This window comes from Eurosta solidaginis, chromosome 1, assembly GCF_040869045.1.
Source record: "Eurosta solidaginis isolate ZX-2024a chromosome 1, ASM4086904v1, whole genome shotgun sequence".
In the NCBI taxonomy this organism is placed as follows: Eukaryota; Metazoa; Arthropoda; class Insecta; order Diptera; family Tephritidae; genus Eurosta; species Eurosta solidaginis.
The window spans coordinates 256,834,870-256,858,901 of NC_090319.1; the positions used below are offsets into that span (position 1 = coordinate 256,834,870).

Here is a 24,032-nt window from a genome sequence, read left to right on the forward strand (position 1 = left end):
CCACATAAGTCCTGGATTTTCTTGAACTCACTGCTTTGTTTTGGCCTTTTTTAAATAAGATTTATATATCGACATTCTGCAGGAAAAGTAACACTTTTAAAGTTTTTTACAATGAAAAGCTATGTAAAATTTTTTAAAAGTGTTACCTTTCGCATGGTACGTAGGTATATTCCTTCATCAACTCTCAACGTTAATCGGTGTGCTTGCACGTACGGCTTGAATATAAATTCCGTGAGGGGCAAGTGCATTTAATATCAACGTCATTATTTAGTTTTCAATTCACTTAACTCGCCATCGTATTGGCTACCTCAGTTGCAGGCTCTTTCAAATTACTTAGAAGCACACATGCACTTGAAACAAATTTCTAATTGAGTGGGGTATTTGATTGGCACCAATTTTATAAAACTCAACTAGTAACAAAAATTTATCACGTGAGCTATTTGATAAACGATAGATATATCTAGCCACCAAAAAAAAATTTTTTTTTTCTGATAATTCCGTTGTTTCATCAACAATTAATGCAAATTTGTTTGCCTCAAGGTCTGACACTCTACTTTGTAGTGCTTCCTTGCTTGAATTATCTGCTAGTTGAATCGCCCATATTCTTCCACACTTTAATGATTGAGCAATTGTTTATGAATGCACCAACATTGTGACAACTGATCTAAAAAAGTCCAAAATTGAAGAAGAAATGGAGCAGTGAACCAAACGGGGAGGGAAAGGTCTAATTTTGGTCGAAATGAGCCAAAGTGGCAACCTTGTACGCATGCGCGCGAAATCACCCTACCTCAACGAAAAAATTATATAAACATCCTTTTTTCCGAGAAAATCTAGTCTTTGTAACAATGTGATCCATTAACGTAAGATCAGGGCCCGAGCACATAAGTGTTAATTCGAATCTTCAATAGCTAGAATAAATTGCACCCCAAGGCTATATATATAACCTTTAAACTGAGCAGTAGTGACACAATTTTAGCGATGTAATATTTAAGGCTCAGTATTCTGATTTTTCAATTGTGGCTTTAAAAGCCTTATGACGGGATTGAATTACGGCTAAATTTTTTTAAATAGAGCTTTTCTTTCTATCAATTCTTATTTGTTGCTTGTAACTTTTTATTAACCGGCAAATCGGTATTTTGGATACCTTTAAGCTTTGATTTACCACATTCAGTATTTGATCAGCCACATTCGAACAATGTCGATTTTTATAAATTTGCTTGGAATTAATATTCATTCCAAAAGCTTTACCTCAAATACTGTAAACACATAAGAACAAAGTGCTATTAATTTGTTATTACTCTTTCATAAAAAATTTATTATGGCTACGATTAAATATTTTTATTCCTTTATTTATTTGCTTAAAATAATTTTAATCTTTTACACGGTATTCGCAAAGAACAAATAAATTGAAATCGATAATTCAATGGTGTTTCGTTGTAGTTTTTGCATGAACACCTTTCTCATCTATATAACCACTTGTTGAAACAGTTTTGCCTACGGTGTGAGGTATATCACCACCAAAGCGGCTGTTGACGCTGTTAAGTAAAAATGCGAGAACTGTATAATAGTATGGCCTTTACAAAACAAAAATTGAGCATACTTACTTAATATTAGTCGGAGTATGTACTGATTGTTCAGTTTTAAAATATACTGGTCCGCCGTTGGCAGATACCGCTGAACTTGACGACGCCGATGAACCAAATTTATTGCCCATGTTATTTCCCGATCCTCCATATTGATTGTTTCCATAGTCACGATGAGTGTTTATAGGCATGGAGCTTCCAGCATACCCGGAATTATCATAATTGCCATATCCACTAGCACCATGGCCAGTACCACTATATCCACTGGCATTTCCATCACCACCAAACCGGCTTGAAAAGCTATTGTTACAAATATAAAATAAAATACATGTGTAGTAAGTAAATAGGCAAAAATATGTACATATATCTCTACTACATCAAACCACACGAAGTATGCGCCCAAATTGTCCACTAAATACCCGATTTTTACAATTACAATTAGATTTTCAAAAAGTGTCCTATCTATACATATACATATGTCCCCACTTTCGACTAGTAACTTGGCCAAGCCGAATGCATTAGTTTTGCATTGATTGTTAATAAACAATTAAGATTTTTTTCCATGTTCATCACGCTAAAGCAGTTTATCTACTACCAGTATCCACTTCTCAAGATAACTCTGACACTTTCTGCCACCAGTTTTTAAAGATTTTTTAGCAAACGAGCTCTGGTGCTATTAGGTCTTGAGCAACGATCCTGTAAGAACACAATTGGTTAAATATCAGGGATAACAGTGACTTTATTTATATATATATATTTTTTTATGGAATTTGCAACTCTTTTGGGTGGTGTATTCTTTTTCTCTTGTTAAGTGTATTCTCTTTGGCTGAAGGGCATTTTCATTTCGAATATGTTAATTTTTCCAGACTTTCCCCTAATGCATTGCTGCATCTGACTTTCGTGTCTTACAGGGAATTAACGCCGCTTGATAGGAAATGTCAAAATTACTTGGCTGCTACTATTTTTCGTACAAGAAATACTATGTACGAAATTTTTATTGAGCATTTTCTTTAATGTGAATATCGAGCTTTAAAATAAAAAAATATAATGTCAAAATGAATGAAAAATGTTAACCTTAAATAATTTAAAAAAAAATGTTCAAATTCCGTTCCGTTGCGCTTTCCATCCTCTTTGTGTGTATGTATGAAAAAAAAATTTATAAAATAAATAGCTGCGTGTGTTATTTGTTTTTATTGCATAATTTTTTTAAACTTTCATACACGGCGGTGATAAAAAGATGAATATTCCCGCAACGAAACCGAAATGAAAACATGTTTTACAGTTATTAAAGGTAAAAGTTTTCCACACATTTTGACATTGATTTTATTTATTTTAAGTGGTAAAAATAAAAAAGCTCTCAGCTCTTGGTCAAGGCGAGTACGCAATGGTTCTTGATTAGATAACACTGGTCAGCAGTGAACAATTTTTCAGACTTCTTTTAGTCGGTCTAACTCAGTTTGAGGGTGCTTATTACGAAAAAATGATTTGCTTCTTTCTAACAGCTCTAGTTTTTAATTTTCGTATAGGTATTAAATTCTTACAAAAGTGAGAATTTTTACATACTTAATTTTAATGTGGGTCTTGTTCAAGATACCGACAAAGACTCCAGCAGTAATCGGCCATCATAAGCGTGTCCCATCTTCCTTGGTATCGCTCTTCATTTGAGTGCAGAAGTGGTCGCTGAGCAGAAAGCAATGTCGGATAGGACCATTTGTTTTTGTTTGCCGAGTTTATTCCAGTAATTTTTAGCACACAAAAATAGCAATCATCGGGATGATTCGTAGGTTCCTGCCATATCATTTGTGACTTAAATGTGAGAGCTGATCTTTTTCCATTCGACCATTGTCGCAGAGACACAACACAATTTTGGCACGCAGTTTTTGGCACCCATGGCTTCGCTTCATCGCAAACTTTCACTCCAAGGTAATTAAATATCCTGTTTTAACAAAGCCCGTGATGACTTTACGAAACTTTTTGAAGGTATATTCGCCACAAACACCACAGAAACTATCTGCATTATTCAAACAACGCCGTATTTTTGGGACCATTGTTAGAATCAGAATTAATTGTATTAACTTTAAAATAAAAGTCACGAAAAAATTTGGAGATGTTATAAGAAAACACAATAAATACTCTTATTCAAAGCCAATACGAACGAACAGTAATTGAAAAGTGCAAAAGCGAAAGACGCAAACTTCAATTTCCTTTTCATTTTAAACTATTTGTTTTTGTATTTGTTGTGTATTTGTTGTTTAATTTAATGAAAGTTTAAGAACAAAAACAAAATAATGTCGATCACTTTCGCTGAGTCCTTCTTATTGATATTGTTGTAAGTTTTTTTTTTAATTTTCGTTAAATGAAACAACAAATACACAACAAATACAAAAACAAATAGTTTAAAATGAAAGAACAAAGGCAAATAATAAATGAAGTAAAAAAAAAATTAGGTTTGCTTTTGTAAATTGTTGCATTTTTTGTTTTTGCACTTTTCTATCCTGTGGGATAAGTTTTCGGGTAGTCGAAAATATCTCGAAAACTAGAGCTGTTATAAAAAAAGCGAAATGATTTATGAAATCGGCATACAAAATTACATCTAATGTGATAAAAATTTCCTTGGAAAATTTTTAAAAGTGGAAATTTGTTCCGCAGTGTAATTGATGTCAAATGCGATTTCTTCAACAAATTCGCCTTATAAAAATTAGTGGTGAAAAGAGGAAACATTTATCTATACACAAGTGTGCAAAGTTTCAGCAATTTGTCTGTCACGGTTTCTGAGAAATTAGGTTTCCAATTTCATCCTGTATAAAATTTCGATTATTTATAACATGGCCAAATTACGTTATGTAATTGCTATTTTCACAAAAATCCACTAAATTCAAAAGTCGCTGATTTAGCAGAAATTTGGGACATACTAAACGTGGTTTGACTCAGTAATGATTTAATTCTCATATTGCTCTTTTACCACATACCTTACCGTTCCACCTGGCGTATGCGATACGGTATTTTGGGTACTAAAATATACTGGGCCACCATTGCTAGATGACGCCGATGATGACGAAGAAGATGATGATGATGATGAGCTGGAGACCTGGCGACGCAAGCGACGCAAATATTGAACAGTCTATGAAAACGAAATAGAAAAATATAAACATATGCATATATATTAAGTCAAAATTTATTATACGAAGAATAACATGACTTAATACGTAATGATAGTGAAGCAATCATCGCTAAAAATGTGGTGATACATTTTTTTATATGTATAAGACGGTATGGCAAATGCATGGTTATATGGAACATTTTAATTATTTTTATTCTAAAATTTCAATGTGGGTTTGTGCCGGTTTGGCGAAAAGTCAAGATAAAGTTGCATTTAGTCATAACTCCGTGTCTGTGTGGAGGTGTCTGTATAACGGACGGCGCTGGTTGGTATCAGCGGCGCTCCTAGAACAACACCTATATACCTTGGCATTGAATGTCATGCTGAACATCCAGTAGATATTGCGGGAAAGGCGACCGCGGCTCGGCCATTGGTCAGGCTTCGTGATATAGGCTGTGGGCTTTCCGAATTCGGGTACTCTTCTACTCTTACCTGGTAAGAAAGTTCGACTTTATCCATGACATGAAAGCATATTGTGTGCCGTTAACGGCTTCCTGTGCAATCTTCACCACATTCCTTTCCCGAGAGAGGTATGGGGAAGGTGACCAAACTGGGGCAGGGGACCAGTTTACTTGTTCACGGGTTGGTTGAAGTAGGATTGAAAGGTTGGTGTGGGGATATTTTGTCAAGAGCTAAATGTAGGCAACAAGTTTAAGTTGGCTGATCACTGCAGCGGCTTCCAAGCGGAATTTGCCGCTTTAAGGATGGGGTGGATGAAATGCTTTTCAGTGCTACTACGGTTAGGGAATGTCACATCTACTCTGATAGCCAGTCGGCCATCAAGGCTTTGAGCTCAACTTTAGTGCGATCGAGCGTGCCTGACCTCGCTTGCGGTTGCATCGAACTATTTTATGATAAAGATTATAGTGCTATCCCGGACAAATGTGAAGCGTGTCTCTTAGCTCGCATCTGTACAATTTAACCAGATGAAGATGGCTGTCGGGATTTCGGGATTCCACCGGCCACCTGTGGTCTACGGTGCAGTGAAATAACTCCCAAATGAAATAACTCCCATGAAATAAGTCCCAATAAAAATGAAATAACTCCCAACTTTAATAAATGAAATAACTCCCAAACAAGGAAATGAAATAACTCCCAAACAAGCAGTGAATTAGATAAAATGGCTGTATGCTTGTGTTCGCGGAAACTAAACAAATAAATCATTAAATTTTACAATAATACGCAAAATTAAACAAATAAAAATAGTTGATTGTGGTTTTATAAACATTATAAAGTGTACTTATGTATAAAATTCTTGTGAGTGTTCGTATGTAGATAAAAAGTGATAGTTATACCATGGTAACTTTAACTACTAATTACTAGTAAATAGTTAATAACAATTAAAAGTTGCTTACTGATTCTCATTGGGGAACTCCATGAGAACCTATGTGCAAAATTTCAAAGTTCAAACCCCTTTGGTTTACGAATAAAACCAATTGGTCCCTTAATGTATAGCCGACCCGTAGAAAATGTTAGAAGAACGTCAAAGTTTGATAAAATCGTATTTTTAAGAAAATGAAATAACTCCCAACAAAAATGAAATAACTCCCAATTTCAAAAAATTATGAAATAACTCCCAAAGAAATTTTATTGAGGATTATTTCATTTGGGAGTTATTTCATTATGAAATAATTACCAGCAAAAATTATGAAATAAGTCCCAATTTATATGGAAAATATTTGGGAGTTATTCCTTTTTTTTGTTGGTAGTTATTTCACTGCACCGTGGTCTACCCCTGCATAGATGCACCTTGAGTCAGCTCAGCAAGAGTTGGGCAGACACAACCTCTTTCAGGGTAACAAGATCTTTCTGGCCGAACGTGGATAGCAGGAGGCCTGCCGAAATATTTGGGTTTACTAAGGCTCATCTTTCAATGGTCATTGGGCTTGTGATAGGGCACTGCCGAATGGGAAGCCGTGCGGTACGCCTCAATATACGTCATCCTGATGCAGCTGTATGGAGAATAATGAGGTGGAATTATCGAGTCACTTTATGCTTGATTGCCTAGCATTTGCTAGAACTAGGCGAAAGTATCTCGTCCGCGACTCACTTGGATCTCCGGAGGATTTATCCAAGATTGAGCTATAACTACGACACTTTTATTTTATGTGATATCAAAACGGACCTTAATTCTGTCCAAGTGAGCTTCCCGTACCAGCTACCACCGAACCTACCCATCTCTGTGGAACTGGCAAATGTAATTTCGGTATTTGTGTGGATGAGTGCCCACCCACGAGTAAGTGTGTGTATCAACTGACCTCCATGCAGCTTCGTGTGGTTATTGTGTATCGGACCACGAAATCAGGAAAGGTAATTTTTTATATTCCTCTTAACTCCGAGTAATGTTGAAATTAATGATAAGGCTACCTAGGGTAAAAGTATTAGTATCCGGACAGCGTTAGTGTCCGGACACTTTGTCCTGTTTTTGGTAATATTAAGAAAATCACTCACAAAAAGTCTCAAATAAGAACGCAAGTGCAACCCTATATGTTTTCTGTATACACATAAACATTTTCAGTTAAATCAAATTCATATTTTACGAGCTACGCGTCAATTCAGTGTGTGAAGTCTATGAGTGAGGTTTATTCGACGTTTTGTGTAAAAAAAAAAAATAGTGGGAGCACTTTACAAAGGTAATTAAATTAATAAGTATTGATTCATTTATTGTAATAAACGTTATAATATATGTTTGAAATATAATAAACTGCAATTATAAAAACAAAAAAATCACATTAGTAAAACTATTCATCGTAATTATTGGTGTCCGGATACTGAAACCAAAATTGGAGATGATTTTCAATTTCCGGGCACGGAAAATATAGGAGAAATGTCAAATTATATTTTTATTGCTTCTAAATGACAGTTTACGGCGAAATTTGAAACCTTTGCAAATACCACACATTCTGTGGGCGGTCTAATGTACATATACATCTGAAGGCCAAAGAAGTGTGAAATATTAAAGTAAAGATTTTTGAAATCCGAAAAATGTCTGCGTATATTTTTACATGCTTGAAATATTTATAAGGTGTTTGAACAGGGCGACCTCAGGGGTGTGATGGTAGCATGCTCGCCTATCACATCGAAGGTCCGACCTAATCGTTGGCTCTTTGGACTGTGCTTCTCTTCTTGCGAAAATATCGTTTAATGTGCCGCAAAAAAATCTGCGCGCATTCCTGCCTTTTTATTTGAGTGCTAGTAGGGCCAATTACTTGCATTTTAGCTCTCAACTAGATTAAATATTGATTTTTCTGCGTACAGAGATAAATTCAAGTCTTCCATTGATTTATTCTTTACATAGTGTTGTACCTTTTGTGTATGTTTAATGTTTATATCTATTTTTAATATGTTATTGTATCTAGTCTGTAAGATTTTTGATCATAGACGGAATAAACTAAACTATAAAAGCAGCATCAAAATACTTGAGAAAAATTCTTTTTCCAATCGGGATCACCTCACGGATATTGTTTTACAAACACTACTAGTGCATTTTAGCTGTGAAAAGCTTCCCAGCGAAGGCCCCGTCCCACCAATTTGTAGGTAAAAAGAGAAAGAAGCACGGCGCAGATAGGACGAGAAGAGAAAGAAGCCATTTTACCCATTTCAGTATGTATTGTTCATATAAATATTTCTACTAATAATACTTGCGATTGTTTAGGTACTAACGTGTGGGCTCACAAGATGTTGCTGTGTCTTATGTCCATCTGCATCGAGAGTGTAGAAAGCTTTCGGAATGAAGTAACCAAAATCTACGAATAAAATAGAAGAACAATTTTATTTATATTTTAAATACTTATTCTTATTAAAAAAAAAAGAGTTTATGTACAAGGTAAAATAACTTAGGTCAATATAATAATCCGCGCAGCTATGGCATGTTGTCTGAAAATGTTTCTACTTACTATTCCAACAACAAAATACAATTTTTCAGTTATAGAAAAATTAAAAAAAAAAAAAACAAAAAACAATCATTAAAATTTAAAAAAAGTTATTGTTCTGGCCTTGAGCTCGAATCGAAACTTTAATCCTTTATCGATAGGCCGATAAAACAAAAACTATTGTTTATTGCTATATCCCAACAACAATTGACATATATTGGAAATATGCAGGGTTGCTTATATTGGGCGCTTTCAGAGAACACTTTTTTCTTGATACGTTGCAAGCATGTTTCCTTCAGATGCTTGGCAGAAAATTTGTTCTCTGAACGGCGAGATGAGCCAACTGCGAAATGAAATAACTATCCTTAAATTTTATGGAAAATGGCTTCTTAAATTAATTTTTACACCATAATATTAAGAGGAAAGATTTTGTTTATAAGCAACACTTTAAAATTTCAAAGGACTACAGACAGCCGAATAAACACGTTGAGTAAATGTAGCGAAACAAATTTGTGCTCAGTAATTTGACGTGAAATTCCAACGGTTGAGTGGATCGTAACTATTCAACGGTGCGTTCTGAAAGTTGTCACTCAACTACTGATTAACATTGTTATCTGAAAGCGCCCATTATGTGTAGTATAATAATATTGCATAGTTATGCTAGATTTACATTTAGTTAAGTGCTTAAGCTATGTTTACACCATATCATAAGGTGCAAACCCGCCGCAGACTTTCTTGAAGTGCTTATACCTACATTACGCTTTTGGTATTAAAGCAACCGTCCTTAAAAAGAGCAGTATTTCTTTATTAAATATCTTAAAATACACTATATCTGCAATAAATCTTCTTTTCCCCAAGTATATTTGGTGCAGGTAAAATAAGGAAATCGTGACAAACAGCTCATTTTCAATTCGCATTCAACAATGGTAAACATATCGGAGCACAGTCATAGTCAAAATAAAATAGGTTTTTAATTTAGTTGCAGCTTTTTGACATAATTTTCTATAAGTTAACCGTCCAAAAAGCTGCAACTAAATATAAAACCTATTTTATTTCAACTATGACTATGCGCCATATTATCAAATCGAGAGATCAAAAATAACTGTGCAGCTAATCCTGAAGGCAAGATACACGCACTTGGTATAGTACTTAGTAGAGCAGCAAAACTATTGATAGTGGCGTCGTCCGATATGTGTGATAGTTTAAAAAATATTTTCGTATTGGAAAAGCTATCTACCTTCAACTTCCAAAAGGAAGTGTATGTATCTGGGTAAATTATATGGCTCAACGATTTTTTAAATACATATCTCCTAATACATACATAAGTTAAGGTGCTGTCAAAATTTGGTAAGGATCAGGCAATCCCATCAAAAATTATAAGCAAACATATTTTTCGAACAAATGCAGCAAATATGTGTCCAATGTAAACTTTTAAGGTTTTGCATATAAAACTCATTATCGAACCTATCGAATATCGCCCCGAAACAACTGTTTCTTTTTCTTCCAAAAATAGAACTACCGACAGTACCATCGATAGTTTGCAGCTCCACTACCTATGCCGGTTCTCACAATAAAAAGTTTAACAACATTTGCACTCAATAATTAAGTTTTTATAATTTTTAATTTACCTGGTTATAAAACTAAATGTGTATGAAATGAATCATTCGTCATTAAGTTCACTTGACTTTGCCGTTTACAAAAAGTTCTTTAGAAACTATTTGTTTTTTATACTCAGATGAGCAGAGCTCACAGAGTATATTAACTTTGATTGGATAACGGTTGGTTGTACAGATATAAAGGAATCGAGATAGATATAGACTTCCATATATCAAAATCATCAGTATCGAAAAAAAATTCGATTGAGCCATGTCCGTCCGTCCGTCCGTCTATCCTTTAACACGATAACTTGAGTAAATTTTGACGTATCTTGATGAAATTTGGTATGTAGGTTCCTGGGCGCTCATCTCAAATCGCTATTTAAAATGAACGATATCGGACAATAACCACGCCCACTTTTTCGATATCGAAAATTTCGAAAAATCGAAAAAGTGCGATAATTCATTACCAAATATGGATTAAGCGATGAAACTTGGTAGGTGAGTTGAACTTATGACGCAGAATAGAAAACTAGTAAAATTTGGGACAATGGGCGTGGCACCGCCCACTTTTAAAAGAAGGTAATTTAGAAGTTTTGCAAGCTGTAATTTGGCAGTCGTTGAAGATATCATAATGAAATTTGGAAGGAACGTTACTCTTATTACTATATGATTGCTTAATAAAATTTAGCGAAATCGGAGAACGACCACGCCCACTTTTAAAAACAAAATTTTTTTTAATTCAAATTTTAAAAGAAAAGTAATATCTTTACAGTATATAAGTAAATTATGTCAACATTCAACCCCAGTAATGATATGTTGCAACAAAATACAAAAATAAAATAAAATTTCAAAATGGGCGTGGCTCCGCCCTTTTTCATTTAATTTGTCTAGGATACTTTTAATGCCAAAAGTCGAACAAAAATTTACCAATCCTTGTGAAATTTGGTAGAGGCTTAGATTCTAGGACGATAACTCTTTTCTGTGAAAAAGGGCGAAATCAGTTGAAGCCGCGCCCAGTTTTTATACACAGTCGACCGTCTGTCCTTCCGCTCGCCGTTAACACGATAACTTGAGCAAAAATCGATATATCTTTACTAAACTCAGTTCACGTACTTATCTGAACTCACTTTGTATTGGTATAAAAAATGGCCGAAATCGGACTATGACCACGCCCACTTTTTCGATATCGAAAATTACGAAAAACGGAAAAAATCCCATAATTCTATACCAAATACAAAAAAAAGAATGAAACATGGTATTTGGCTTAGTTTATTGACGCAAAATATAACTTTAGAAAAAAACTTGGTAAAATGAGTGTGACACCTACCATATTAAGTAGAAGAAAAGGAAAAAGTTTTGCAGGGCGAAATCAAAAGCCCTTGGAATCTTGGAAGGAATACTGTTTCTTGGTATTACATATATAAATAAATTAGCGGTACCTGACAGATGATGTTCTGGATCACCCTGGTCCACATTTTGGTCGATATCTCGAAAACGCCTTCACATATACAACTAAGGGCTACTCCCTTTTAAACCCTCATTAATTCCTTTAATTTGATACCCATATCGTACAAACACATTCCAGAGTCACCCCTGGTCCACGTTTATGGCGATATCTCGAAAAGGCGTCCACATATAGAACTAAGGCCCACTCCTTTTTAAAATACTCATTAACACCTTTCATTTGATACCCACATCGTACAAAAAAATTCTAGAGTCACCCCTGGCCAACCTTTATGGCGATATCTCGAAAAGGCATCCACCTATAGAACTTAGGCCCACTCCCTTTTAAAATACTCATTAACACCATTCATTTGATACCCATATCGTACAAACAAATTCTAGAGTCACCCCTGGTCCACCTTTATGGCGATATCTTGAAAAGGCGTGCACCTATAGAACTAAGGCCCACGCCCTTTCAAAATACTCATTAACACCTTTCATTTGATACCCATATTGTACAAACGCATTCTAGAGTCACCCCTGGTCCACTTTTATAACGATATTCCGAAAAGGCGTCCACCTATAGAACTAAGGCCCACTCCCTTTTAAAATACTCATTAACACCTTTCATTTGATACCCATATCGTACAAACAAATTCTAGAGTCACCCCTGGTCCACCTTTATGGCGATATCTTGAAAAGGCGTGCACCTATAGAACTAAGGCCCACGCCCTTTCAAAATACTCATTAACACCTTTCATTTGTCACCCATATAGTACAAACAAATTCTAGAGTCACCCCTGGTCCACCTTTATGGCGATATCTCGAAAAGGCGTGCACATATAGAACTAAGGCCCACGCCCTCTTAATATACTCATTAACACCTTTCATTTGATACTCATATCGTGCAAACAAATTCTAGAGTCAGGCCTGGTCCACCTTTATGGCGATATCCCTAAATGGCGTCCATCTATAGAACTATGGCCCACTTCCTCTTAAAATACTCTTTAATATCTTCCATTTGATACACATGTCATAAAAAAACACATTCCAGGGTTACCCTAGGTTCTTTTTACAACATGATGATTTTCCCTTATTTTGTCTCCACACCTCTCAACTGAGTATGTAATGTTCGGTTACACCCGAACTTAGCCTTTACTTGTTTAAAATGGAATTTGCGTAATGATTTGTAAGCAAACGCTGGAAAACCCAGTGATTTCTAATCATAACTAAGCGTGTATGTGTGTATGCGCATATATATACTTGTGAATCAGTAGTTTGCTTACTCGATCTACTGCTGATTATCCGGTCCATATAATCTACTAAAAGTTTCGATCTAGCGCATAACTATCGCATGAAGGGATGGTAGGTATGTAGGTATAATGGTTTGGACCCAGGTCGACCAAGGAGCTAAAGGAAGGCTGTTTTGATGCCATAAAACTCATCTGAGCCTAAACTGATTATGTAATTAAGAATAATTGGAGTCCCTTTTTTCGATAATCTAGATCCGGCCATTTACACAGAAAGTCTCTTTGGTAGTTACGTCTTTACAACTTCTTCAGTGGTCATTATGCGGAATATGCCGGTGCAGACCTCTATAAGCTTATGAGTGTCGGCCTTAAATCTACTGAGTAGACTCCCTGTCTTTCTTCATTGTAATGTAGCCATGTAGCTCTTGAAATTGCACAGCTCGATCTGCTCTTCCACTTTTGCTGAAGTATGTATATACATGTGACTACCCCTTGACTACCCCTAGGCGTCTGGTTATTTCCTCAATTCTACTGCTGGGCTACCAGAAAAGACAAGTACGTTGCCAGTTATATTCTGGACCAAATTGCAGGGATTTCTGCTTAGAACAGACTACAGTATGACGACAGCTTGAACGATGTAGAAATGACAATGCGAATAGACTACAGTTCCAACACCTGACTCCATTTCGAAATTTAAATTTCCCGCCTGAAGGAAACTCAAGATACTGCTATATCCGTTTAGAGTATCATTCCAACATTCAGATTAACCAAGTCTCAGTGAGGTTTGCGCCGACGTACATGATAGGTGTTCTAAAGCCACCATCATAGTTCCTACCAAGAGCTTCCCACAATAAAATTATTGTTTTTTTTTTTAATTTTTGCACAATTATTTTTTAATTTGGAATAGAAGAAAAAAGGACTGCTTAGTCCTCATGCCCGCTGCAAAGATAAGTGGTTAACGCAGCGGGCCTAAATCGTACTGACGATGAGGACTTAACAATCCTCGAAATGGATCTATCTACTTGGCACGTGCCTGAAATTTATTTCTTCTACTCCGAATTAAAAAAAAAATATTACAATTATAAAAAATTAAAAAACAGAACAAGAATTATCACAAAAATTATTATTAAAGGTCATGAGCTCGAATTCGAACCAAAAAACCTTAATCCAATAAAAACAAGAACAATCCATTTTCTAAGAAATTTGATTGGTCGAATGTTCGACTGCAAGCGATTCTAGTACATTATAAAAGTTCTGAACTCTCTGATTGGATAAAGAGGTAAAGAGAGTAAGGGCAAGAAAAATTACTTGCCCACTTTCACCTTGGCAATCATGTAACAAAGGACTGCGAAAGACTTCGTCTATCTACCAGCATTAACAGTAGAAACAATGTCAGCTTAGCAACCAAACGGAGAAAGGAAGAAGAAAGATGTACCGTATGAGCTTTACGCAGACATTAATAAAATGCAACAAAAAAACCAAATGGGTTTGAAGTTTAAACTCAAATTTTTAATCGTGTGATATATGTATGAGGTAAAATATATTGGCCCTTTTGATATTTGAGCAACGAAATAGCTAAATAGTAACGGTGCAAGAAGTCATTGCTTGCAGAAATTGGCCTTTACAACGTTTCTCTATTACCCTTTAATTTAAGTAGCATCAATCGACTAGTAAGCATGCTTACTTGGATAATCAAATAAGTATATGAGCCTAAGTAGAGATAGAAAGGCCATTGAGAATGGTAAATATTTAAAACGAGTGAACACGATATCAAACTCAGCGCCGCTGTCTTATAGCGTTTTCTTTTCTGGCTATAGTGTTTCGCTTTTTGTACACCGCGCATGGGTTGTTGTTCTATTCTAAAGAACAGGCAACGCCTTTACGGGTATTTCGTTTTTTTGTGAAAATTGTTGCCTGCTCGCAACGCAAAAGCGTTACACTTTTACCCTGTATAAATTGGCGGTGTGGCAGTGCAACTCTGTGAAACTCTCAATTCGCTCTTCAGTTCCACATATACTCTGTTAATATGAGTGCACAGATCACCTACCAGATTGCGCATTCACGAGTTCAAAATTGCTTCGTTCTGCACACAAACATTTTAGTAATAGATTTAAAAATAAATTAATATCTATTTGTTTACGCGTTTCCGTATTTATAATTATTGGCATTCAAAACTTTTTAAAGAAAAACTCAAAGCAATAATGGAACAAAAAAATAAAGCTTAATCGTTCTCGCGCTGCAGGATTAATTATCTTAGAATAAATCAAATAATCGATTAGCGCTAGGCGTATTTGTTGTATTTAAAAAAAGATGAGTGTTGAATATGTTGACGATGTTGATGATGTAATAAAATAAGTTGTTCGAAGCTTGTGTAAGCAAAATTTAATAACAATAACCTCTGGCTTCTAACGAGAAACACTTGAAACTGCTTGCTTAGCATTTCTTCCCTTATTATTGTAAAAGTAAACTCTTCGTGGCGGTAACTAAAATAAATATTCACACTTCACATATTTATTTAAATGTACATATATACTTTTCTGTATATTCTCGAAAAGATGCTGAAGACGTTACTCACCGGCTTCAGCTGCTGTGATGCTCAAAACAGCCACCACAACAATAGTTGCACATTCAACAAAAAATTTCATAATTTCTGGGTTTTTTGATTTTTTTTCTTTATGTTTTTAATGTTCTAATCTAGAAAAATATAAAATCGTTTAAACTTTTCGTTGGCAGTAATATTTTTGTAAATCCATAGGTAAATGCCAACTAATTTGGTATATAGTAAACAAAAGACTTAAGGCACGAACTTGCTCATAAGCCGCGTACACACAAACACGACAATGCGCACGTTGAACAACAACTAAACTAAACCAGCAAACAGAGATGACGAGTTTTTATAAGCCACTTGTGGTGATGCGACTAAATTACCCACCGATTTGTCTGAGTCAGATGAGCCGCCATAACGCTGAAACACGAAAGATTATTGACTGTCACGAGTAATAACATACTTTTGGCAAATGCGGAGATTTTCAAATACAAATAAAATTAACACATCAACAGAAGTTTGCATACTCCCTTGATTCTTCCTATGGTTATATGGAAGAACTTACATAACTGGTTATACATATATACCCTGCAGAAAAAAAGTTATCAATTGCTAAGAAAAGCTAACTAATAGTTGACTCTTTAAGGGGATTCCGAAAAGAACCTCCCTACAAAAATTCCGTCAAGTTGGAAAATCATGCAATACTTAATACAAATTTGTAAATAAAAAAGTTAATATAAGACACAACTTTTTTCTTTTCTCGCAGAATTTTATATAATAACAGTTCACAATAACCTAACTTATTTTTCGACTAAAACTTGAATAGTAGTTAATTGACAAGTAATGCGGAAACAACCACCCCTGACTGCTTTCTGCCATCTTCATACAAAAGCTTTTTTCGAAGAAAATAAAAATTTATTGAAATCTAACTTCTCGTAAGCTTTTGTATAACTATTTAGCTTATTTTCTTGCTGGGTAATTACTATTATAAAGCAGTAATTTGAAACATTGAAAGTGATTCATCTGCCTAAATTTTTAATTTTTCACAATTTTAATAGAAAAATTTTACCTTCATGATTTCTTCGGGTCCAGTTTTAGGAAACAATTGGTTTTCCAGGGAAAGTTTTTAGTTAATATTTTTTATATTTGATGATTGTTATTTATTAAAAATTGAAAGGTATTAGTAGGTATTGGGCTCAGATATTAACGCCTTTGCTGGACTTCAGATCAAATTTGGCCCATTTTAAGTGAATTACAATTTTCTTTCTGGGCAGAATCCCTTTCTCAAATCTTTTATAGACGAACTTCTACGTTCTTTAGAATATCTGGTATTAATTTGTTTTCATTAATTTTAGAAACTATAAATGATTTCTTTCGAGCTCATAAACTTTTTTACCAATTTGTTCTCAGTTCAAATTGACCCATTATCATCATCATGTTAAACAAAGGAATAGTGATCTTGACAGTTTTTTCTTTCTATAAGACTTTTGAGTCGACTGAAAAAAATATTTAGCCGTTTGATTTCAAAAATGTTTGTATTGTACATAAAATTATTTCGTTTTAAAAATTATGCTCAAATATGTATATGTACATATGTATAGCGCTGAATTGCGGAAATCATATACATATGTACATATATAATTGAGTCTAACGGCCTTTGGTGCACATAAGTGAAAATTTTATTCGTAAAAAAAATGATGAGGTCGATAACATTGACACCTTATGCCGTTTTCGGTGTTTGCCAGGATATAGTACCCATTCGGTGCTTTAAGGCTCCTAGTACGGACGCCGGTGCGAAAAGAGCTGTGAACTGGCGTTAAGCAACTCTTCTGGTCTAAATATTTGATTGAATTCTCAGCGCATACAAGTGCTTTTAGGAAGATGTGTTCGTTCCCCAGTGCTGTACCTGAACTTTGCCAGTCGCAAATGTTTTAAGAGCCAAAAGTATTTCTAGATGCCCCCCATCTATACGTATACAAAGCCCATTGTATAGAGATGTGCAGACGCGGATTGAGTAATTAAAGTACTTAAGTTATGTTGTGCTATCCTGTATACACATATGTAGCTTGCGGACTCCGAAACAACTCCGCCGATTTTGTTAAAATTTTAATTCGATACCGTAGACGAAGTCCTACATAAGTACATCATCTTGGCCTCATTGAGTACATGACCCACTTTTTGCTGCATTATCTAAAATAATTCGTAAGTTTTATTCATTCAGGGGATATTCAAGTGAATTCCTTTATTGAGCAGAAATATTTCTCGAAGAGCCTTCTCAGAATAGTGCAATACTAATGTGATATCCCTGACCTCCTTTTGTCTAAGAAATAATTTACTTCTCAATTACCTCTACTTGTTTGCAAAGGGGTTTCCTTGGGATTTCTAAGGGAAAATTATTTTAGTTAACAATGTTGTTTTCCAAGGAGACGAAGTCTATGTTCCTTTCATAAAACAAGTTACTGACTAAACAAATATGCTACAATTGATTGTTCTCTGAAAATCTGTGGCTATTTAGCATACATAATATGGTTTTTTAATTAAATAAGTGTATATATGAACCCGCTTGGTTTTTCTTTGCTCTTTCGTAAGTTTGTGTGTTCCTTTTGCAAAACATTATTATATTATTAAATATTAGAGGGTATTTCTGCCATGACAAGTTTCTCAGTAAAAATTCTTCTGCCTGCAAATGTCGTCCGGAGTCAGCGTAAAACATGTAGGACTAGTACTTTCAATTTGTGGAAAAATTAATAGGAGCACAACGCAACTTTGACGAGAAGCTCGGCCTTAATTCTCTTCGGAGGTATATCGCCTTATATTTTATATAGAAAATTGATGCAGTGGTTATCTAAAGCATAGTTTATACATGGAAATTTACTCCAGTTTACTTATATTCACATATATATAGATATATGCCAGGGGAAGGATTGGTCTAATTTTAGAAATAAATATTCTACAGTTTTTCAGCTAATTAATATTGTAAGGAATTTACTTGCAATTCCCCTTATTTGCAATCTTCTGCTGAGTTCGAATCACTTAACTGTTGAATAAATAACTCCAATATTGAATAATGGAAAAATGGCCTTTATTAAATTACTTCACAATAACACTTATACTTTGCTACTCGCTGGCTTAATAACCAAACTGATTGATAACTCAAATGAAACTCTACTATTGGCCGCCAGATCGCGTGCTTTATCAAACTGATTGATAGCTCAACTCAAACTGAATTACTTTTTACTCGCTTGTGCCGCTTTTATAGTTTACGCTGCATACATCTAGGCTCTTCTATTTCCAGAACTTACCAACTATTTCGAGTGTTTATAGTTCTCATATAGTTTCTACTTGTTTACAATTTTCTACTTTTCAGCGTCTCTCAGATGTATGTGAGTTTGTAGTTTACAGTCTCTCGCACACACATAGGCGTATAAGTAAATGCATCTGTGTGTTACATCTCTCGGCTGCCTTATATATGTGCATACATGATTTGATTATTGACGCAAATACTGCTTAGCATGGCCTTAGTGATGGTATAGCTTAGTGATGCTAATATCCGTGACACTGCCCTCCACCTAAGTCTGATCGTCCCGATCAGACAAATCTCCCGATCTAACTGCCGCTAGCATCTCCAAATGTACCACTCTTCTAATCCGTGGTTTCCCAGTGGTTTGTATGCGGTAGATGGTATCACTGATCTTCTTCACAACTTTGTACGGGCCTTCCCAACTGCACCGAAATTTGGCTGGAACACCTTTCCGCCGGTGAGGGTTGTTTAACAGTACCAAATCTCCCGCCAAGAAACCTTCCGAATTAAAGTTCTTGTCATGCGAGTGTTTCATCTTACTACCCGTTACCCTGGGCCGTTCCTTCACACTCTGTTGTTTGGTCAATGAACCACTTCGTAGAGCTTGCGCTGGACGGATTTGCTTTGCATAATCGGTATCGTTCCCACATTTCACAAGAGTAGTGCGCTCCGACTTGAAACTACCCTCGCATTCTTTCTCGGAAATTCGTTGCTTCGTTTTCCTGCGTCTTTTAGGTTTTGTCAATGCCAGTGTTTCTCTCGCAGGTACTTTTGATTTTGATTTATTTGGCCCATTCGATCTATCAACCTTTGCCTTTGACTTTCGTGGTCTTTGTCGAGTCTTTTCCACCAGTACCCGATTACTGCTGAACCCTTTTTCCAAACTAAAGTTAAGTGGTATGTCCTGATTCTTATAGCGCATAATTTTTCTCCGCATATCGATCCTGACGTCATGGTCAACCAAGAGGTCCACTCCCAATATGACTTCATCAACGATCTCCGCCACAACGAATTTGTGTAGAACCATGACTTTTCCAATTAATACCTCATATACCTCTTCGCCTTGGACTTGATTATACTCGCCTGTGACCGTACGTAACATTGCTCCAGGTAATGACTTTACTCTCCTGTAGACCAAATCAGATCGGATCAAGGAATGAGATGCCCACGTATCTACAGTCAGTACACCCTATTTATCATCCACATTCCCTCTGATGGTAAGACTGCTTGATTTCCTTCCAATCTGCGACACAGATATCACAGGACATTCAATAGCCGGGGCAACTTTTCGTTCTTTACATCCGACACGCTCTTGCTCATTTCCGCCAGCTTTGCGTTTACGGCCACCCACATTGTTGGAACTATTAGGACCAAGATCGCAATGACGTGCAATGTGACCTGGGTTGCCGCACTTGAAACATTTAATAACTCCGGCATTTTTCTGTTGTGATCCCTTCAGTGCTTCCAAAATTGTGTCTACCCAATCTGGTCTTTCCACTTCCACACGATGAGTTTTGTATGCTGGTTTACTCAATAGTGAGGCCGTTTCCTGAGTCAATGCATGTGATACCGTTTCAGCAAATGTCAGCTTTGGGTTTGCGTATGTAGCTCGCTTCGTTTCCACGTCCCGTATGCCATTTATGAAACTCTGGATTTTTACCCTTTCAGTGTACTCCACGGGTGCGTCCGCATTTGCAAGATGAGCCAATCCTTCAATATCTGAAGCAAATTCCTGCAATGTCTCATTTGCTTTTTGGTAGCGGTTTTGCAACTCAATTTGGAATATCTGTTTCCTATGCTCGCTACGTTACGTCTCTCTAAAGCGCTCATCAATGTTTCGTAGTGGTTCCGCTCGTACTCTGGGATGGTTTGTAAGATTTCCGCGGCAGGCCCTTTCAGTGCCACGAACAGAGCTGCAACTTTATCTTCAGCATTCCATTGGTTCACTGCTGCGGTCTTCTCAGACTGTAGCTTAAAGACCTGGAAAGGAACAGAACCGTCAAAGGATGGTGTTTTTACCTTTGGATTACTCGCTGAAACTGCTGGACGATTTTATTGTAACTGCTCCATACGACCCTTCAAATCATCGACTTCTGCCTGAAATTGAGCGATTTTTGCATCCTGCGCTTCCAGCTTTGATGTTACCCTTGCTTCCTGTGCTTCTAACTGTGAAGACATTTGTGCCACCTGCAATGATAAGCGCTCCTCTTGTTCTTCCATCTTTGATGTTATGCGTGTCTCCTGCGATTCCAGTTGGGATGCCTTATATGTCTTCTGTTCTTCCAATTGCGTTTCCGTCTTGGATGTAATCTGTGTCGACATTTCTGACATTCGCGTTTCTTGTGCTTCAATCTTCGATGTTATTCGTGTCTCTTGGGATTCCATCTGTGATGACATATACGTTTTCTGTTCTTCTAGTTGAGATGACAGTTGAGATGTTATATCTGTCTTTTGCGATTCCAGTTGAGAAGCCACTGTCGATGTTCGAGCAGATATTGCAGCCAAAATCATGTTCAAGTCTGTGCTGGTAACCGTCTGCGATGTTTCGTTTTTCTCTTCAATTTTTGTTGTCTCCTCGCCATCAAGGTGAAAGACATACTCTTCCACATCAATTCCTTCTGCTTCCATTGTCTCTCGTAGCCGTGCCTGAAGTTCGAGTTTAACGCCTCTTGTATTCAATCCACGGCTCTCCAACTCCTTCTTCAGATGCTGGATCTTTAATTCATTGAACTTTGCCATATCCTTGTTGTCTTCTGGAATTTATTCAACAATTCCTCTTCTGACACCAATTGTAACGAATTTACTTGCAATTCCCCTTCTGCTGAGTTCGAATCACTAAACTGTTGAATAAATAACTCCAATATTGAATAATAGAAAAATGGCCTTTATTAAAGTACTTCACAATAACACTTATACTTTGCTACTCGCTGGCTTAATAACCAAACTGATTGATAACTCAAATGAAACTCTACTATTGGCCGCCAGATCGCGTGCTTAATCAAACTGATTGATAGCTCAACTCAAACTGAATTACTTTTTACTCGCTTGTGCCGCTTTTATAGTTTACGCTGCATACATCTAGGCTCTTCTATTTCCAGAACTTACCAACTATTTCGAGTGTTTATAGTTCTCATATAGTTTCTACTTGTTTACAATTTTCTACTTTTCAGCGTCTCTCAGATGTATGTGAGTTTGTAGTTTACAGTCTCTCGCACACACATAGGCGTTTAGGTAAATGCATCTGTGTGTGACATCTCTCGGCTGCCTTGTATATGTGCATACATGATTTGATTATTGACGCAAATACTGCTTAGCATGGCCTTAGTGATGGTATAGCTTAGTGATGCTAATATCCGTGGCAATATGAAGGAATAAAAAATATGGTTCCTAAGGAATTTTTGGGAATTATTTGATTTAAAAAATTTTTTCCTTAAGCTAATACGAATTTTAAATTCTTCCTCCTTAGTACCTTGAGGTGGAATTAAAGATTAATAAAGATGGAAATTCGAAAGAAGTACTTTGTCACTGTAGTTCTAAGGCCCCTCACCCGTGAATCCGGTTTGACGTTTACACACATTTTTTACATTGTCAGAATGCATGTTTATTTCGGTTAAAGTAAGTCGTTTATGTTCGTGGAAGAGCACAATGCCATGCCAAAAAATGTTTTGGTAAAAATATTCGATAGGTATTACTATTTTGCAACTAAATAAAACAAAAAACGCTCACAGTTTTAAATACGTGACTAACTAATACACTCCTACGTCCACACGGAAGTATATATGGAACTGTTCAGCGAATAAACCAGCAGCAACAAACCTTCTAGCTCAAACACTGAACGTCGGATTTATAATCTTGATATAATTCGGACCATTTTGACCAGTTTGAGTAAATTTTCGGTGAAAATCATTATAAATTAAACCATTATTATAGTTATTTTAAAATGCCCAAATTTGATTTTAAGGGGGTTGGCATCTATGTGCAATGTTATAAAAATTAACCCTCTCGCGTGCTCTCAGAGAGTAAAAAGTTTCATATTAGGTCATCAGTGACGTCGACTAAAATATCATTCGAATTGCTAGTCGACCAGGTGCAGTCATAAGTTCCTGAAGGTGACTTCAGATTGAAGTCGAAATATAGACAATATAAACCTTTCGACAAATGTATGTATATATATTGTTTAAAACGCTTGTTTTGTCTTTTATTTAACATATTGTAACGAATTTACAGCAATTCCCCTTATTTGCAATCTTCTGCTAACGTTGGAATCACTAAACTGTTGAATAAATAACACCACTATTCAATAATGCAAAATGGCCTTTATTAAAGTACTTTCAAAAATAACACTGCTACTGCTCGACAGATGGAATGCTTAAATCAAACTGGTTGTCGTGCCTCTACTGTTGCTGCCTTTTATACTGTCTGATTTCCTCGTTGCATATTTCTAGGCTTTTCTATTTCCAGAACTTACTAGTTAGTTATCAGCTATAAAATTACTCAGCTGTAACTACAGATGCATGATTTTATAGCTTCTCTCAAACCCCATACGCTTGTATGCGGGAGCGACATTTGCACAATCATTGCATACTTTCGGGAGTATCTCAGATTTATGCACGTGGTTGTGCGTTGCTTCTCCACTGCGTGTACGTACATATGTGCAGACATAATGATTGAATTATTGAAGTGCATACAAGTCACTGCCTAGCATCGGCTTAGAGATGATAGCATCCCATAGTGCTGCTAATATTCCTTACAATATGTATATATTGGCCTAGAGCTCAGACATACTTTGAATATATTAACAAAAAGGCCGAAATACAAAAAAGTAATAATTATTTTTTGTTACCTGCTTAGAGAGAATATGCCCTCAAGCAAAATTTAAAGCCACTGCTGTTAAGGCATTAAGGCGAACTTGCAGAACGGCAAGTTATTTTTTTAATTTAAAAAATTTTGTCAAAAATGTATAAGTTTAACCATTCATGTCAGGTTAACTCTCATTTAAAAAGTTAACTTTCCGTTCTCTAAGTGGACCTATGTTCTTTTCACTTTATAAGGAAACTTGTGTGGATGAAGTCAATTTCAGAGCTAAAAAAGCATTTCTGCAGGGTCGTCGTTAACCGTTTACGAATTGTGTCATCAGTAATCCTATTGTTATAATTTTTGTTTTCATGGTTTATACAAATTCTGATTGGTTCGTAAACTCAAACACTCAGGCAATGATTGAACTTGTTTATAAATATCTTTCTTGCGTGATGCCAAAATCCCCGAAATTCAAATTTTATT

At 35.9% G+C, this 24,032-nt stretch overlaps 1 protein-coding gene across 1 annotated transcript; it reads right to left on the bottom strand.

Annotated features, from left to right (window-relative positions):
* Window positions 1-1,312: 1,312 nt before the first annotated feature.
* Window positions 1,313-15,848, bottom strand: hui (hase und igel). The gene is made up of 6 exons (XM_067760446.1): window positions 15,714-15,848; window positions 15,482-15,600; window positions 8,407-8,489; window positions 4,553-4,704; window positions 1,605-1,883; window positions 1,313-1,535 (listed from the first exon to the last, which is right to left on the bottom strand). The coding sequence occupies exons 2-6, from the start codon at window positions 15,549-15,551 to the stop codon at window positions 1,421-1,423; spliced, it is 699 nt and encodes a 232-aa protein (XP_067616547.1). The 5' UTR covers window positions 15,552-15,600; window positions 15,714-15,848; the 3' UTR covers window positions 1,313-1,420.
* Between the last annotated feature and the right edge of the window lie 8,184 nt (window positions 15,849-24,032).